The sequence below is a fragment of the Chroicocephalus ridibundus genome, chromosome 9, assembly GCF_963924245.1.
Source record: "Chroicocephalus ridibundus chromosome 9, bChrRid1.1, whole genome shotgun sequence".
Taxonomy (NCBI): Eukaryota; Metazoa; Chordata; class Aves; order Charadriiformes; family Laridae; genus Chroicocephalus; species Chroicocephalus ridibundus.
Window position 1 is genome coordinate 22,132,746 of NC_086292.1, and position 18,033 is coordinate 22,150,778.

At 47.5% G+C, this 18,033-nt stretch overlaps 1 protein-coding gene across 1 annotated transcript in view; it reads left to right on the plus strand.

Moving 5' to 3' along the window:
* The window catches only part of GPC4 (glypican 4), a 71,336-nt gene extending 56,024 nt beyond the window's left edge, over positions 1-15,312 (plus strand). Inside the window, exons 4-9 of the mRNA XM_063346661.1 lie at positions 2,354-2,519; positions 8,394-8,524; positions 8,728-8,874; positions 9,287-9,423; positions 11,655-11,830; positions 12,803-15,312. Coding sequence (XP_063202731.1) covers positions 2,354-2,519; positions 8,394-8,524; positions 8,728-8,874; positions 9,287-9,423; positions 11,655-11,830; positions 12,803-13,011 — 966 coding nt within the window. The 3' untranslated portion in view covers positions 13,012-15,312. The remainder of the gene's footprint in view (positions 1-2,353; positions 2,520-8,393; positions 8,525-8,727; positions 8,875-9,286; positions 9,424-11,654; positions 11,831-12,802) is intronic.
* Positions 15,313-18,033: the final 2,721 nt, after the last annotated feature.

Genomic DNA, 18,033 nt, shown 5'->3' on the forward strand with positions numbered 1-18,033 from the left:
TCCATGATAGGGTTGGGGAAGTCTCCTGCTCCTTGTCCCGCCTCAGACTGCTCTAGCACCTGGCTGGGTCCCATCAGCCTTTTCCTAATTTTCCTCCTGAGGAGGATGTAGGGTGCTTCTTTGAGGACCAGGCAGTGTTGGGATGGCCAGGATCTGCTGATAAGCCTCAGGACTAGGTGCGGAGGTCGCGGCACCTACCACCAAGTATCAGGGGAGGAGTTTTTTATCAGAGAAACGACTAAACTAAACTGGGGTGTCCTTCAGGGCGCTGTCTCTGGGTGTGAGATGTTGTTTAGTTCCCTCTTCTATCCCCCCCGCAACTCGTTTGTTATGCAAGGACTGCACCATCTGGACGGCAGATGATACCTTTACGTTTGTCTGTTTTCAGTTTTCCTACTATAAATCATCTGATTTAGCTGGTTTCTGTTGCTTGAGCTCTTCCCAGTGTTTGAACTAGCTCTGCTTTAAAGCCAGGCTGCCCCGATAGGGAGCTTTCTGCTGGGGCTCCTGCTCCCGCTGCGCCTCCCAAATATATATAGATGTATGTGTATATATGCTCTGAAGCCCCTGAATCAGATTCCTCCACCACCGCAAACAGCTTTCTGTATCGAGTCTCCTTTTGCTCAGCCAAACAGGCTCCTCGCAGACAAAAGCGGGGTAAAGGGATGTCTGAGCGAACATGGCTGGCCAGCCAAAATCCCGCACTGAGCTGCACCAACTGCAGAAAATTCTCCTTCTGTCTTTCTGACTGGTTTTCTTGCCTACTGAAGACAAACCGTGGTCTTGCTGGAGTTTGTCAGAAACGCAATGGGTCTTTATCCGCCGTCTCTTTTCATAAGAAAAGAGGGTTTAACAATCTGCTGATGTTACTAGCAAAACCAGCCTGATTATGTAGTGAGATTTTTTTTGTTTTGTTTTGATTTTGTTAAAATCTGTTCCCTCCTGGTTTCGTGTGCTGCCAACTAGTTTTTGCACCAGAAGATCATGTTCAGTTTCTCCATAGCCCTCGTCCTTGGGATGGGCTTTGCGGTAGTAAGGTCCTCAGTGTATGTGTGGTCCTAGGTCTTCCTCGCGTATGTCCATCTCTATTTGGTCCTGTCACCCTCTCTGCCATTAAGTTGGTCTCCGGACCATCCACATCTCCGGCCGTATGTATTGAATGACTTCTCTCTTCCTTGGCGCTGCGTGCCTGTCTCCTCCTTCAGCACGCTCTTGGATCACAACCTATTTAGAGTGCTCTCCATAAATGCCTGGCATGAAGTCTCAAGCGCATTGCTCAAAACACCAGAGACCGCTTCTATTTTGTCAGCGTATCTCTGATCACATCTTAATTTTCCATTTTCATGTGTGGCTAATTAACACTTAAACTTGCTCTTGAGGGAGCTTCTCCGTTTTAGCGCTTTAGACGGACCCACCACGTGGTCGGCGCTAGTACGTGGTGCTGGAGCTAATGCTCCTCAGACCGGCTGGGTGGAAATGGTTTCAATGAACGGTTTGAAGCCGGGCCAGAGAGTGAATCAAACATGAATGACCATGAGTCACTTTGGAAAATAGCCCTGTTGAGGGCTCAGGGGGTGACGTGCCTGCTGCAGATAGCTCCGCTTGCACGCCCAGAGGTTGCACGTTGGCTTCGAGGGTCCTCCCGGCTTGTCCTCCGCCACGCGGCTGTCGCTGCCACCTCCTTCGGGTGCGGGGAACCGGCATTAGTTAGTGTGATGAGTGCTGAGTATAAACGAACCTGGGTATGTGTCATGGAAATGCTGTGCTGCGGGAGCTGGATGTGAGATAAAGGAGCCGGTATCTCTGCCGGAGAGCCCTGCTGGGTGATTGTCTGGGAAGAGCCGAGCTGCAGTGCCACGGAGGAGGAGGGCATGCTCCCGGCGGGTTTGGCGTGGGGATAGCGGCAGGCATCCCATCTCAGCCGCTTTTTCCCAAGAAATCCCGGCATCATCTTCAGCGGGGCTTGGATAGTGCAGCCTTGCGTTACGCCTTTTGGCTCGGTCGCTTTTTGCTGCCTTCCCTGAGCTCAAGTGCCGCGTGTCCCTGGGGGTGCCTGTCCCTGGAGCCCAGGGAGGGGTCCCACAATAGACAAGGGGTGCTGTGGTGCAGAGGGGGCGCTGGCTGCGCCTCCTGGAGCGGCCAGTACACCCAAGGAGGGGAGCCAGACCCCTTCATCTGCATCCCACATCCCTGCACCCTGAAAGCGGGGAGGCCGGACCGTCTAGGCGGTGGCTGACCCCATTGCATCTCCTCTGCTCCCACCCGCCCCGGGGTAAACACGTGGGGTTTTTTGCTTTAAAGACCAAGGGCTAATTTTTTTCTCCTTTTCCCTTTTTTTTTTCCTCTTTCACAGGTGAACCCCACGCCGCAGGGTACGCGAGCGCTGCTGAAAATGATGTACTGCCCATACTGCCGAGGGCTGGTGTCGGTGAAGCCCTGCTACAACTACTGCTTTAATGTCATGAGAGGCTGCTTGGCCAACCAAGGGGACTTGGACGCCGAGTGGAATATCTTTATGGGTAAGGCAATATGGGTTAAAACTGAATGTGAGGATACACTGGTAGCGTGTCCCACACCCAAACGGCTTTTGTGAGTGACTGTGCTGAGCTATGGCAGGTTTTTTAGGTGATCTGTGATGGTATTTTTTGTTCCACACCGCTGTGTGCAGCGCTTCTTTTGCAGTTCACGTTAATTTGTAAATAAATGGGACTTTTGTTGTGGCAGTGACCTCTGTTGCAGTAAGCTTTAGGAGGATGGAGCTGCCATGTGCCTGTAGGCTTGGAGCATCTCTTCTTGCTGGAGCGAGTGTGCGGACGAGCTGTTTTTTCCATACTAGTCCTTATAGGTTGTTGTCACCCTACAGATGTCCTTCCTGAAGCCAGTTTCTTGCTCAGTTGTCTGGGAGTCTCCCAGCCAGTCGCAGTGGGCTTTGGGAAAAGCTGTAGGCCTGTATTTTACATTAAAAAAAATTGAATGGGGCATGTGTCTGAATCTGGTTTTGAACAGCTCATTTGGCGCTCAGCCACCATCCTTTCGAAATGTCGGTAGGACCTACGTGACGCTGGGCGAGTGCTTTTGCCATCCTCTTCCTCCTGTTCGTTCTTTCTCTTCCATGTTTGTAAACGGTGTTATGCGATACACGAAATCTAGACTGAAATGTTAAACTCTGCCTTGGGTCAAGGCTCGACAGAATTGACAACGCATCCCGTTTTGGGGGCACAGGCAATAGATAATGTTAAATGTTTTCATTTGTGCTCCTTTTCCAGGAGCTTGATTTATCTGTGAGTGAGCATCCTTTGGGAGCAGTCGTTTCACCCCGGTTAATGTGTGATGAAGTGCACATGGAACGGATCTGCCGCTACTGACAAGGCTGCGGTGCTCTTCCCGTCCCGCTCCTGGGGAGGAAAAAAAAAAATAAAAAAAAATCATTAGAAAGAAGAGATTTCCCTTTCGTTAAGCTGTGAGATAAAAGAAGGAAAATTGCTGATAATTGGCATTTCAGGCTAGATTTAAATCTTAGACTTTGTTTTTCCGTGGTTTGTACACTGGCTTTTCACTCCGCTGCCCGTGCCAACTGGATGTGTGCGGGGTATTATTTTCAGAAGGCGGGTTTTTTTTTTTTTTTTGGCCTGGGTATTCCATATAGGGAGTTAAATGTGACACTAAATTGGGTTTCCAAGTCATTCTCTGGGAGGCTGACGCCCCCCACCCCCCCGCCATTCCTCCCAGCCGTCTTTCTCATGAGAATATTAAGTATTTCAGCTACAATTGTTGCTGAAATAGCTCAAAGCCAGGAGACTTGCAAACATCTAGTCCAAGCCGAAAAGAGGAATCCCATGAAAGGGGGGGGCATAATGCCAGAAAGCAGACAAAAGCACAAGCAGCTAATTGCTGTAGGTGGTATGCAGCTAAAAATGAACCTCAGGGGAAGCCAGCCAGCCCTGTTGCACGAGAGCGAGCAGGCACCGCATACGATAATTAAGATTATTAAACGAGACAAAATAAATAAATGCGATTCCAGGTTGGAAGCAAAGCTTTCTTCTCCCAGTGCTTCTTCCCCAAGGGGCTTCTTGCCCACTCATTATTTAAGTATGGTATTAAGCTTCGTTACGTTTATTGGCAGTATTTGCTCGGTTCTTGCACTCTGGGTTAATTCCTGCAGTGGAGTACGGAGGCTGAAAACTTAAGCTGTGCTTTCTTTAGACAGTTTAATAACTGAACAGGTGCCGGTTATGTTGCAGATTTTGTTTTCCATCTCAATTTGTCACTGGAGGCAAATTAAATTAAATCGATCTGGTGTTTGGGGCAGGGCGTGCATCACAAATGTCCTGAAACCTATTAAAGGTTTCAATAAATGTAAAAAAAAAAACCAAACCCAAAACCCAACCTCAAAACCCCACCCTACAACAACAGCAACCCCCCCCACCTGCATGTGCTCAATGCTATTTTGCATCAGGGGCTTAAATACTAAGTTATGATAATGATTTACCACGTGGCAAAAACAGATCTTTGAACCTAGTAAAATAATTTAAAGATATTTAATATAGCAATAAATGCTGCAAGCGTATATGAATTTGGGCGCGTGTGCCTATAAAATAAGCATGCCCATGTGCCAGTGGGTCTATATGAAGTCTTGCGTAAAGCTTTTCCAAGCTGGGATGTAAAGTTTGTAGGTTTTTTGAGGCAAAAAGGCTTCATATTTATACTTCCTCGCTTCTGCAAAGGACCATTTTAAAGTTGCAGTGGACGAAATAATGACCGAATCGTACTCTCTTCTGCCATTTACCTACCTTTAAATTATTTCGCCCTCTGTTTCTGACCCAGTTGTATGCCAGTTAGATGGGGGGGGGGGGTACTTCTGTTTCAAACAAGCTATTGGGGGGGGTTGGAGCTTTCCTGAAGGAACAGTGTTAATCTCCAGTGCCCTTTCATGATTTTTTTATTATTTTTTTTTTTCCCCCACAAAGGTTTACGCCGCTGAAAGATGTTGAATTCAGGCTCTGTATACATATCTGGAGTACTACTTTGTGTGCAAAGAATTTTTTCCCCCTTTAAAAAAAAAAAAAAAAAAAAAAAAGACTGTTGTTAATGAATGGTCAAGGTCTTCCCCCTCCTTCCCTCCCCTTTTAAATCAGATCTTGGGGTTAAGACTGAAAACTGCCTTTTGTTCTTCAAGTCAGACAGTGAGGCTGAAGATGTGGGTTTCTGATTATTGGTGGCACAATGCGAAAGAATTGCTTTCCTTCATGAGAGCGAGGTGCTTTGTCGCCAAGGATTGTCTCAATGCCAGTAGCAAGGACAAATGTATGCAGGAGGAAAAGGGTCTTTAAGGGATGGAGCTATATGGTGTGGGTTGGGGCGGTCCCCCCCCCCCCCCCAAACCATTTCTGTCTCCCCATCGCAGGGAGGAGAGACAGTCTTTGTCATGCTGTGTATTTGTAATAAATGGCCAGGGTACATTTTTCACTCTGCCAGACTTTTTTTTTTTTTTTTTTTTTTTTTTTTGGGGGGGGGAGTGGGGGGGCGGGAGCCACCTCAACGTGGCTTCTAAATAGCAATTATTTGCACAGGAGCCGGGGCAAAAGAAGTGATATTTATAATCGGCTCCCCTCTCCCAGTAATGAAAAAATCTTTTTGGGGAGACGAGCGGCGCTGAAGCGGCGTTTCTGGTGTTAGGGCGGCGTGCCTCCCCCATGGAGACGCTGGCGTTACCCTGAACCCCGGCCACCCTCACCCATGTCCAGCGTGGCTGCTGGCCAGGGGGGGGCGGATCGCCGCTCGCCACCGCTGCTGCTGGGGACACCAGCCAGTCACTGCTGGGAGGTAAAAGTTTGCAGGATGCCCCCAAAATCCAAACTGGGGATGAAGTAGAGCCCCCCCCTCCACCACTTTTGGTTTGGTTTGGTTTTTCCCCCCCCTTTTTAATGCAAGTTTGTTGCATTTAGCCATCCTTGCCAGCATCCATCCCAGCTCCTGAAGAGCTCCAGTTGAATATATTCTCCAAGGGCAATTATTACTTTCCTTATCTTTTCTTGCCAGCTTTGGCAGCTCTGCTGGAGGCCGAATGCATTTTCTCTATCGGCAGTCAAAGCGGAGGCTGCATTCCTGGGCTGTGATACATGGAACGCCATGGCACCCCCGCTAACAAAGGACCCAATTCGCTCTACATTCCCATGGTCTTGTGGATGGCCTGCCCGGCTCAAAGTTTACAAAGACGCCAAACAGCCAGAAGAATTGGGGTTTATGTTTCCTTTCAGTCTTTCACAAACACTTTATTGATCTGCGGCCTTTCCTGGCCACTCGGAGAATTAAGTAGTTACAAAATGGATTGATTTTTTTCTCTTTTTTTTTTTTTTTAACTATACATTTTGTGTGGTTTATTATCTGTCTATTCATAATATTTTTATTTGAAATGAGCAGCTTCCTGCAAACTGCGCTGGGATGTCCTTTATGCGCGTGAAAAACCCCAAAAGCTTTGACAATGATGAACACATTTAAGTTGTGCTCCACTTGTTTACAAAAGTCTCCATTTGGTAGCACATCAAAAGCATTTTTCTCCCTCCGGCACAATGGTATATTCATGCTAGCAGTCATTACTCAGAGATTTGAAGCATCACTTTATTGGAGCCCACCACAATACAGTCTAAGACTCTTTGTTTCATTTGTTATTACCTTCTTTTTTTCTTTTTTTTTTCTTTTTTTTTTTTTTTTTTTAAATGCACATAGTTCAGACCTGTTTGTAGCCCCTGACGGCTAAATTCCAGCCATGCCCTGCAGCAGCTCCGTCACTGATGCTGGGGCGAGGGGCTTTCCTGGGGGCTCCGGCTCCTCCTGGGGTTCATTCCCTAAACACTGGCACCTCAGAGCTGCGGGAGTCCCGGCGGACGTTTTTAGGATGCGTTCATTGACGGATAGACCTTTAACTAACACCCAGCAAAGCTTTGGAATATTGTCTTTTAAAAGTGGATTTACAGGCTAGGAAGGCGTCTGCAGTTCATGTGGGGCTTTTAGTGTTGGATGATGATGATTATTATTATTATTATTAATAATAGTAATTCATAATTTAAATGCACAAGTAGCTTAACTGTATGTTTGTCATCAGTTTGTGGGATTTTTTTTTTTTTTAGTGTAGTTTAACATGACTTGGGCGCTAAGGCAGAGCTATTACTAAATGGTTCGGTAAGTGGAATATCTTCATAGGGCTTTAACAGGTAGCTGGAGCCCACAGATGTTTTCTGCTTGTGGAAAGTACCTTCTGCACTTAGGAGGAGGATGAATGTCACAAGAAACACTTTTCAAGAGAAATTAATAGGCTGACTGTGAAACGCCTGTTTCTCCTTAATGGAAGGGAACAGGCGTATCCTTGGGAGCGGGGAGGAGCTCCTCGGGAGAGGGTTTCCTTGGGTCCGGAGCAGCTGTTGTGTCCTGACCTCCCACTAGGAAAAAAAATTAAGAACTAAATGCAACTGGAAAATGAGGAGTTTGTGGCAGAGCATCACGAAGTGACGCAGAAGAGGAGGCCGGTAAACAGGATGCTCCAGGGTTGAGGGACTGCAGTGAACACTAAGGTTAAATAAAGGTTGCGATGGGCAAGAAGAGACGAGTGCTTGGCACCGGGCATGGTGGCACCGTCCAGGGCGGAGCCAGAGAGAGGGCTGAAATGCAATGCAGGGTGCAAGCCTTAATGCCAGTAATAATTTCCCAGAGGAAGGAATGGCGGTCTGGTACCTGCTGTGTTTAATGATGTAGTTGATGAGTACGTGCATGTTGGCACGGGAGGAGTGACCCCTTGTTGGCTGAGGGACTTTTCCATCTCCACTTGCATTGAGATGTGTCAAATAGATATCATTAGTGCACAGTGTTTACCCTGGTCTCCCTCGCGCGGGTTGTCCACGCAATGCCAGAAGGGGCAATCCCTTGGCTCCCCCAGGCCCAGCGAAGCCTCCAGCTTTCCGTAAGGGAGAGATGGTGGCGACAGTCATCTTGGGCCCTTTCGTGTTGGTGTCTTGTGTTCCGGACCAGCATGAGGAAGCCGGTGGCTTTGAAAGTAGTCTTGAAAAACAAATGACACAAGGAAACATTTAATAAATGAGCACGGAGAGGAGGGTGTTAGTAATGCTTGTTCTAATGGGAGGAGCTGATTACAGGCTGCCTTTTGGCAGGCTGCGATGGCTCTTCCCCGTTTAACACAGCTTTTGATGTCTGTGAGCCCATGGGTTGGTGCCGGCAGCCTGTAAGCGCCCAGTGAAGTTGCAGGCTCTGGGAACGGAGCAAAATGTTTCCTGGTTGTGCGCGCTGGTCAGAAGATGTCTGGGCGCTTAATCTGTTATCCGTATTAGCCATTACCCTTGAAGCTCCTCCATTAAAAGCCATTGTTTCTCTCCCTGTGTTAGATTCCATGCTGCTGGTAGCAGAGAGGTTGGAGGGTCCCTTCAACATCGAGTCAGTCATGGACCCCATTGATGTGAAAATTTCGGATGCGATCATGAACATGCAGGAGAACAGCATGCAGGTGTCTCAGAAGGTAAATGGGCCAAGAGGATACGCGGGCTTTATTTATGCAATGTGTTTTATTTCCCTGTTCTCGTTGATATGTTTTTTCTTTAATGTCCTTTCGAGTATACATAAAGCTGATGTATTATTTTGGGCAGGGGCTGGGTTGGAGCCTGGAGAAGGGAGGCTCTTGTGACCTCCCATTTCATAAAACCCTTTCCTTCTCTCGCGTAGGTTTTCCAGGGATGTGGCCAGCCAAAAACACTCGCCCAGGGCCGGACCGCTCGCTCCGTCTCCGAAAGCGGTTTCAGCGCTCGTTTCAGACCCTACAACCCGGAGGAGCGGCCGACGACAGCCGCCGGCACGAGCTTGGACCGACTGGTGAGTGCCTGGTCCTGACGGTGCCGCGCCGGCGCTTCACACCCCTCTACCACAGCGTGTAATTTTCCATTTGTAATTTATAGGATTTCTTAATATTCCTTGGCTGTCTTAAACTCTCCGAGGGGTGTAATCTGCCCATGGCTCTAGACATGAATTACCTCAACGCTTCTATGTCAGAAAAGTGCCTATTTTAAAGGCTTGGCTGATGAGTAATATGCGTTTGAGGAGCGATGTTTAATTTTGTATTAAAAAAGTAAATCAACCATCAAAACACACAGCCTGAAGATCTGGCCTATACACATCTGTTGTGATAAAAAATACCTTTCCAGCTTCACTTTTAATGAGCATTTGGTATTCTGGATTATGTCCTGTGTTTCTCTTTTTTTTTTTTTTTTTTTCTTTTATTTAATAGGTTACTGATGTGAAAGAGAAGCTGAAGCAAGCCAAAAAATTTTGGTCATCTCTCCCTGGCAACATTTGCAACGATGAAAAGATGTCCGTAGGCACTGTCAACGAGAACGAGTGCTGGAACGGGAGCGCCAAGAGCAGGTTTGGCGATGCTGCCTCCCCCGGTTAACTCTCTCCCTCTCCACCCAGCCTTTCCCGGCGTGTCGGCCCCTGTCCTCGAGCCCTCTTCTCCTACAGGAGTGACCCCCAGTTTCCCCAAGACAGGCTGCTGCCGTTACCCCTATTATTTTTAGGAAATGGGAGAGCTTGAACACCGAGCTAAGGGTTGTCCAAGCTCTACGTGGTGGTTTGTTTTGAAGGAGGGAACTGAGTCTAGATACTCAGATGCGGCGTCTCTCCTCGGACTCTTACTCATGGGTTTGGGCAGGTGATGTGTTCAAAATCCCGTAGCGTGGCTGCGGAGTGGGGACGCTTGTGCTCTCTGACAGCGCCGTTGACCCCAGTGCTCCCAGTTGGTGTTTCTACCAGGAGCTATTGCTCTATTCCTTGTTGACCAAAGGCAGGGGAGATGGAGGCTGGTGAAAAGCCCTCTTCTCCGCTGCTGAGGTCAGTGGCATGAGGGGGCCGGTGGTGTTCATGCATGCTTTTTATGGAAAAATAGTTACAAAACTTTTCTTTTTTTTTTCTTGTAAGGAAGAAATTACCAACACATGAATAAGCCAAAGGTTTTTTGTCGTATGGTTTATGTAACTGTTTAACTTCTATTTTGGAAATAGAAGTTTCTTTTTTTCTGTTTGCTTACTGAGGAAATAAGCAAAATCCAAGATGTTCCATTAAAAAAAAATAAAAGACAGTCATCCAGGGTTTTCCAGCAGTTTTTCTAAGTAATAACAGTCTTTGCTCTTGGTAATTTTGGGGCACGGGACTCAGCCATACCGCGTAAATTTTGCACTGTTCCGTGCGTGCTCGAAACTGCCTTGGGGCCAGGGCGATGGTTTGGGTCTCTGCGACAAGAAATGGCTCTGCCCTCCTGAGGTCGTCTTTATCAGCGGCTTGTACAGGGCTCTTTGCGGCAGATTTCCCCCATGTGTGAGGTCTGTCACCAGTAAGGAGGGGGAGACAGATACTTGGCACCACTGGGCAAGGAGACAGAGGGGATGCTGAACATCCCAAGTGGGCTGTGAAAGATATTTCGCTTTGCTCTTACTGTTTTTTTCTGTGGCTCCAATAAGCTAAAAGTTCAGTAGTCTTACACACTTTGGTCTCTCTCTGACTTCTTTGAAATATAGAATATTGATCACAAATAATAACAAAACCAATAATAATAATAATATTTAAAAAAAAACCCAAACCCTTCCCATATACAAGACAGGGTTTGAGCATGCCCTTCAGTTGTATGCTTATATCTCACTGCCTGGTCTCCAGGACCAGTAGACTGGGATAAAGTCTTTTCTCTTTCTCGTGATACCGAAGTTGGCTTCGTAACTAAGAAAAGTCACATTTTCTTCTGTTAAACAGTGATTTCTTTTCTTGCACGTCAGGTAATTGAAGGAGGGGAAAAAAGTGTCATATCCCTGCTCTATAAAACGACACTCCAAATACCTATTTTAGGAGACGTATTCTGTTGTGTTTTATTGCTCGGTCTCTCTTTTAAACCAAGAGGCCGTACGTGTGTTCAGACCCGTGCACGCGCCCTCCTCAGGCTCGGCAGCTCGGCTCTGCTCCGCTTCGATGCGTGGGCTTACGGTATCTCATCTTCGACATCACAGATGTTTCTCCTGCTGGGGTTATTAGGGAAATTGCACCCGCTGTCTGCGTGGTGAGAAGTACACATGTCATACCCCAGCTTGATGGTTAAGGTGCATTATGCAAAGCCACAATGACACTCTTGGCTCCAACAGTTCCTGTAGGCTTCTCTGGGATAAGTATGGCCCCAAAGGTTGTTTTCCTGAAAGTCTCATCTAACTGGGCATCAAGGCTTCTCAGCAGCTTGGTTTGCTCTGTTGCCTGCAGCAAGCTTGATCTATGCTGTTGCAAGCCATTATTATTATTATTATTATTATTATAAACCCCAGATCTTCCTTCTCTTTTCAAGTTGAGGAGAAAATTGTCTTTCCCCTGCCCTTGTGGCACAGGGTGTGTGAAAACAGTGTTTAATTCTGTGTGCTGCTCAGGTTGCAGGGAAGGGAGAAGGGCTCAGAAGCTGGAGAAGGGCTCCGTGAGGGTTAGCGTGTGGGAAGGTTGCGTTGGGCTCAGAATCTCCCCCAGGCTGGAAACGGGGGTGGCATCACCGAGTTCCCACGCTGTCGCCCTTCGGCACGGGACACTGCCAAGCTGCAGCTCCGGTACCAAGAGGAACGGTTTCTTTTCAGGTACGACTTCGCAGTAACTGGCAATGGCTTAGCAAGTCAAGTGAATAACCCAGAGGTAGAAGTTGATATTACCAAGCCAGACATGGTGATTCGCCGGCAAATCATGGCTCTGCGGGTGATGACCAACAAGCTGAAGAATGCCTACAGTGGGAACGATGTCGACTTCATTGACATAAGTATGTTTGCTGTTGTTTGCCTTTTGCTTTTTCTTTTTCCCTTTTTAATTGGATTTCATGCTAGCACGGGGTAGCTGGTTAAGCTTCGGCTTTGGGTAGGCGTGTTAGTAAAGAGGGTGGGAATCAGCATCTCCGTCAGGCTGTGCGGGGAGGATGTTCCCGTAGAATCATAGAACGTGTTGGGTTGGAAGGGACATTTAAAGGCCATCTAGTCCAACCCCCCTGCCGTGAGCAGGGACATCTTCAACTAGAGCAGGTTGCTCAGAGCCCTGATCAACCTGACCTGCAATGTTTCCAGGGATGGGGCATTGACTGCCTCTCTGGGCAACCTGGGCCAGTGTTTCACCACCCTTACTGTAAAAAATTTCCTCCTTATACCTAGTCTAAACGTCCCCACTTTTAGTTTAAAACCATTCCCCTTTGTTCTATCGCGTCCCTCCCCAGCTTGCCTGGAGCCCCTTCAGGGACTGGAAGGGGCTGGAAGGTCTCCCTGGAGCCTTCTCTTCTCCAGGCTGAACCCCCCCAGCTCTCTCAGCCTGTCCTCACAGCAGAGGGGCTCCAGCCCTCCCAGCATCTCCGTGGCCTCCTCTGGCCCCGCTCCAACAGCTCTGTGTCCTTCTGCTGTTGGTGCCCCAGAGCTGGAGGCAGCACTGCAGGGGGGTCTCCCCAGAGCGGAGCAGAGGGGCAGAATCCCCCCCCTCGCCCTGCTGCCCACACTGCTGGGGATGCAGCCCAGGCTGCGGGGGGTTTCTGGGCTGCCAGCGCACGTTGACGGCTCATGTTGAGCTTCTCATCCACCTGCACACATACGTGTGACGAAGGGCACGCGGTAGTCACATTAACCGGAGGACCCGTGCTCAATCTCGTAAATGTCAGAACATCCATGAACTTGCTTTTTTTTCCCCCCCGCTGCCTTCGGCGAGCGAAGCCTCCGAGGAGGACAGAGGGGGACAGCGTGTGTTTCTCCCGCAGGTGAGGAGAGCAGCGGTGAGGAGAGCGGCAGCGGCTGCGAGCTCCAGCAGTGCTCCCCGGAGTTCGAGTTCAACGCCACCGAAGTCACTGGGAACTCCAACAAGAGCGATAAGAACGTGAACACTTCTGCCGCTACCAGGAGCGGTTTATCACAAGCAGCCTTGCTCCTTAGCATTTTGTTCTTGGCCATGCAAAGACAATGGAGATAATTGTGCAGCGTAGGGGGGGGAAAAAAAGACTTTTATTATCAAAGTTAGAAGGCACCTGCTTTCACTTTTATACCATCTAGGGACTTTGCTTTTTAAGTTAATGGACAACAGTGTACAGTTTTTACTATGTTGCCACTGGTTTTAAGATACTGATTTATTTTTTTTTTCCCCTTGCTATTCTGGGAATAACAGGAACGGGGGACTACCAGTCTGTCTCGTTCACCAAGAGTCCATGTTAGAGTGGATAACAAAAGTGTATATACAAGCCTGTAGTTAGCTCTGCATTTGTGTCTTTATCACTTTTCTTTTTTCTTTTTTTTTTTTTTTAATTTTACCATATTTCTTACAAGAAAAAGAAAAAAAAAAACCACCCCAGGGTCTTCTCTTGGCCTGTAACAAGTATGTGTTTCTGAAATGAGAAATATCTGTACAGAAGCAGGTTTTATTTATCGTGTTATCTTACGGGGAAAAAAAAATAATTGCCCAACAAGCAGAAAACATGTTTCACGTAGTTAACTTCCCATTTATCCACATTATGTTAGTTGCCTTATCTGGAAAGAAGTGGAAGTAATTTGTCTTTATTATGCGGTAAAACAGAAGGGGAAGGCAGAGCTGGTCAGCGTGCCAAGTGCCCCGTTTGCGCGGGGCGTTAATGCCAGGAGCAGGTTGTTCCTTTTTTACAGGAGATTGGGTTAAATTGGAAGAGACTCCAGAGAATTCCCGTTCTGCAGACGCTAAGAAGAGTTGTCGTTTGTTCCCCGGCATCCTTGCAATTAGCTGTAACTCCTGTAGGGCAGTTCCCGACGTGCGTCCCCCGTGGGAATAAGGCATTAAACTTGTTCGGTTGGAAGCAACTTGTCATCTCGCAGATCCAAATGCCGACGTGTGTCTTGTCCGCAAGTTTGTTAGATGAATGCTGGATTAATTTTTTTTTTTTTTTTTTTTTTTTTTTTTTTTTTTTTTTAAATTTTGTCGTCGTCGTTGCTGTTTTTAAGGAATACTTTGTGGGAGGGCAGGCAGAGGCGGGGGCGTCAGATTTGGGTTTGCAGGATTTTTGTTTCCTCTCTGAGGGGGAGTAAAAGGGATGGAGGCGAAAGGGACTGTTGCAGGCAGGCGGGAGTAGGAGCAGGCAGGAGCTGGCAGGGATGAAGATTCCTCCTTTTCTCCCTATGTTTCATCCCCTGGGAGAACGATGCCCAGCGGCTGTGGCTTTTCGGCACTACCGGAGACACCCTCCTCTCTCTACCTGTGTTGTGTTGTGGTGAACAGCAACTCATTAATAAAAGAAATGTATATTTTTAAGAAGAGAGATGAAATAATTTTTAAAAGAGTTTAGGGAAAGCAAAGTCTTTGGAAAGACTCAAAATTCTTCTGCACGTCTCCTCCTGCTTTAGGTAACCTTTAGGTCTGGCTCGGACGCAGGGATCCAGCCAGGAGAGCAACCGAGAGCGCGAGAATTTGCTCTTTTCCACCCTTGTCTTGTAAGGATAATTTTCTATTTTTATATTGAAGCATTAATTACTTGTTAGCTCAGGGTCAGTGTTATATTCAACTTTATTTTCACACCAAATTTCTGCAAAGCTATAAAGACGAAGTATTCTTGGCTGGTATAAACAATCCTGGAGGCTTAATTTTACTAGAAGTAGCCAGTTATTTATTAAAACATGATGTTAGTAGAGTTAGGGATATTCTGGCTAGATTATTTTTCTTTAGAAAATAAATCACGGAACCATAAAATTGAAAAAGTTATAAATTTATGTGTGGGAAAAAATGGATTGTAAATACCTAAGTTGCCTTGCAAGGAATTGGAAAATGTGCTGATACTTAGAAACTACCTCAGTTCTGAGGAATTTCCTTTCTAGCTTTGAGTGCTATTACATTTACTTGGTAGAAGTGAATCTGGTCTCCAATATGTAGCTGAAAGAGTTATCCCTATAGACCTTGTTAGATTGTTTTTAATTTAGAGGGTTGAACTACATCCAGCTGTTTTCTTTCAGCTAAGTTCCCTAACAAAGAGAATTTCTGAATTAAATATTGCTGATGGTTTCCATGACTTTTTTCCTGATTTGTTTGGTTTCATGGCATTTTCTGATTGCCCTTTAATTATTTAAATGGTTCTAGCCATTTGAATTTTAATCCCGAAATAAACAAACCTTAGATGCACTACCATTGTAAATATATCGCAGTAAGGTCTGACTGGATAACCCTTCTGGCTTATACCCAGCTGGCAGGCCGGCAAAGTTAAATGAAGAAAGAAAGAAAGAAAGAAAGAAAAAAAAAAAAAGAAGAAAAAAAAAAGAAGGAAGAAATAAATAATTTAAACTTCTTCAGAGCTCAGAGAATGGTGGAACAAAAGCCCTTGTGTTCCGCGGGGCTGACTTCTCCAACATCTCCCTTCTTGGCGTGTTCATATGTAAGAAAGTTGCTTGTAAATTCTCCGGCTTTTGAGCATTTCTGCTCGGAAGAAAACGTTTCTGAATTTATATTTATCATTTTACATCTACTTGCTTACTAATTATTATTCCTTAGTTTGGTACAAGACCTGCCGTGAGTTTTAACTGTGTCCAGTTGACTTTGTTAATAGCACAACACTCCTCCGCTATATAAAGGACAGATTTGTCACCTGGGGCTACAGGAAACAAGAGTAAACATCAATGTAGGATGATCAAAAGTTGTGTTCCTGCTTTTATTTTGTGTTTGTGTGCGAAATTGGCTCTCTGACATGAACTCGTAAACTAAACCATACGGGGAGGGCCGAGGCATGCTGCTTGCTTTGAGGAAGGCTTGTGCTCCCTTCCTTCAAGTATTTCTCTTTTTTTTTTTTCTTTTTTTTCCCCACATAACCGTTGACATTACGACCATGTTTTAAAGAAAAATTCCCATATGTAGAATTAATACTTAAAATTAATGGAATTGGTAATGAGTTTCGAATGCGAAACGAACCCAAGAGGTGCTGTTCTTAGCGGCATGTGAGGTGCTGTCTCCCAAAAAGCTGGAATAAAAGAAAAAAAATAACACGTCTCTTGAAAGGAAATGATGGAGCAGCTCTGTGCCTCTCCTGCCACACGTCCAGCTCCCCGACGCGCAGCCTCCCAGGCGAACTTGGGCTCCTCCGCCCACCAGCCTCCCTCTTTACGCTTCTGATAGCAGTGAAGGGGGAAAAGGAGAGCAAATAGCGTGACTCTTGTAATCAGAGTCTCTGGTTTTGTGCTGCGGGGAGTGGTGCGGCCCTAACGTGGGACAAATGACCAGGGCAGCAAGAGGAGTCCTCCCGCGCCCCTGGGGCAGGGTCCTGCTCCTGCCCCCACCTGAGCCAGCCGGGCCTTTGCCCTCACGGGCAAGTTGGTGTATTAATGCTGGAAGGTGCAACCTCTCGGTATCATAGAACCGTGGAATGGTTGGGGTTGGAAGGGACCATAAAGCCCACCCAGTGCCACCCCCTGCCCTGGGCAGGGACACCTCCCACCAGACCAGGTTGCTCCAAGCCCCGTGCAGCCTGCCCTTGAACCCCTCCAGGGATGGGGCAGCCACAGCTTCTCTGGGCAACCTGGGCCAGGGGCTCACCACCCTCACAGCAAAGAATTTCTTCCTCAGATCTCATCTAAATCTCCCCTCTTCCAGTTTAAAACCATTCCCCCTCATCCTGTGAGGCTCCAGCCCTCGGATCATCTTCATGCTGGCCCCACTCCAACAGGTCCGTGTCCTTCGATTATTTCTTAGAACTGATGGTACCAAAGTTTCTGTCACCATCCTCTTAATTGCTTTAGCTGGATGTGAGACTTGCTGGACCAAGCAAGCCCTCTGGCGTGGTCCTGGCTCCTTTCTCATGACAGCATCTAGTGTCAGATGTTTCAGAGCAAGGCACAGAAAAAATTGAATGCTTTTAATTATCACTTGTCCCACGGTAAGAGCTGGCCCTCTTTATCATCCCCTCCCTTTCCCCAAGCCCCCCGTTTTCCCTGCTACCTTTGTGCAGCCCCCTGTGTGGTACCCCCGATGGTGACACTGGCAACCGGATCAGCCGTCGGTGCTGGGGGCTGCTGCCCTGCTTGTGCCCCTCGCTTGCCAGCGGTGTTTCTTCTCGCCTCTGGGACAACCCGTGTCACCGGCATGTCTCCACAGCCAGGTCCTGCTGGTGCAGGCAGTCCTGGAGCATCCTGAGGACCCCGCGGACCATGGATATTGTGTGTGTGGAAGCTGGTGGACGTGGCTGCTGCAGAAAACCCAAACCTGGGTAAATCCATCTCCCACTGCTGGAAGAAAATAACTTGCACCTTTTTTTTTTTTTAACGCTGATGGTTTTACTTTTCCTTGTCACGCAGACTGAGTATCTTAAGATAACTGCGGAGTGTTGCTGCCTTGAGCCTTTGCCTGATGTGATGGCCGGTGGCCACCTGCCTGCAGTGGTCCGTAAGCCAACACGGCAGTGCCCACAGGGCTGGCAGGAGGGTGAGCCTGTCCTCTGCTCCTTCTCCTCCTTGGGATGCCATCTAGGGCTAGTAATTTTTTTTAAAAAAATGCTTACAAGAGGGTGAAAATTGATGCAAGAACATTGCAACTCCCTTCCTGGCTGGTGGGGTCCGCGGTGACCTGAGCTGCTACAGGGGGGACTCACAGCCAGGAGCCACCCCTGGGAGGGCAAGTGGCTACCGGGTCAGCACTGTCCCTCCTGCCCGTGTCCCCGGGGCTGGGGCTGCCGTCCCCATCCCAAATGGTTACGTACTGCTGTTTTAAAGGCATTCCCTTTCAAGTGGCTGGGATGTAATGGTTTAAGGGAGCTGCAAGACACAGGTTTGTTAGAGATTGTGCAATACTGGTGTTTTCAGGACTACCTGAATGTGAACTAACCCTAGTAATGGTTCTCATTTCTTGATAATGCTATTTCAAGCATCGTGTTTTCTGGGTTTGGTTTGCTTGCTTGTTGGTTTTCTTTTGTTGTTACTTTTTAATGCTCTGCTGTGGTTGGTTTGAGGGTTTGTAACAGCGTAAATTGGGAAGACGCAGCTCTTCAGGGGCTTGCTG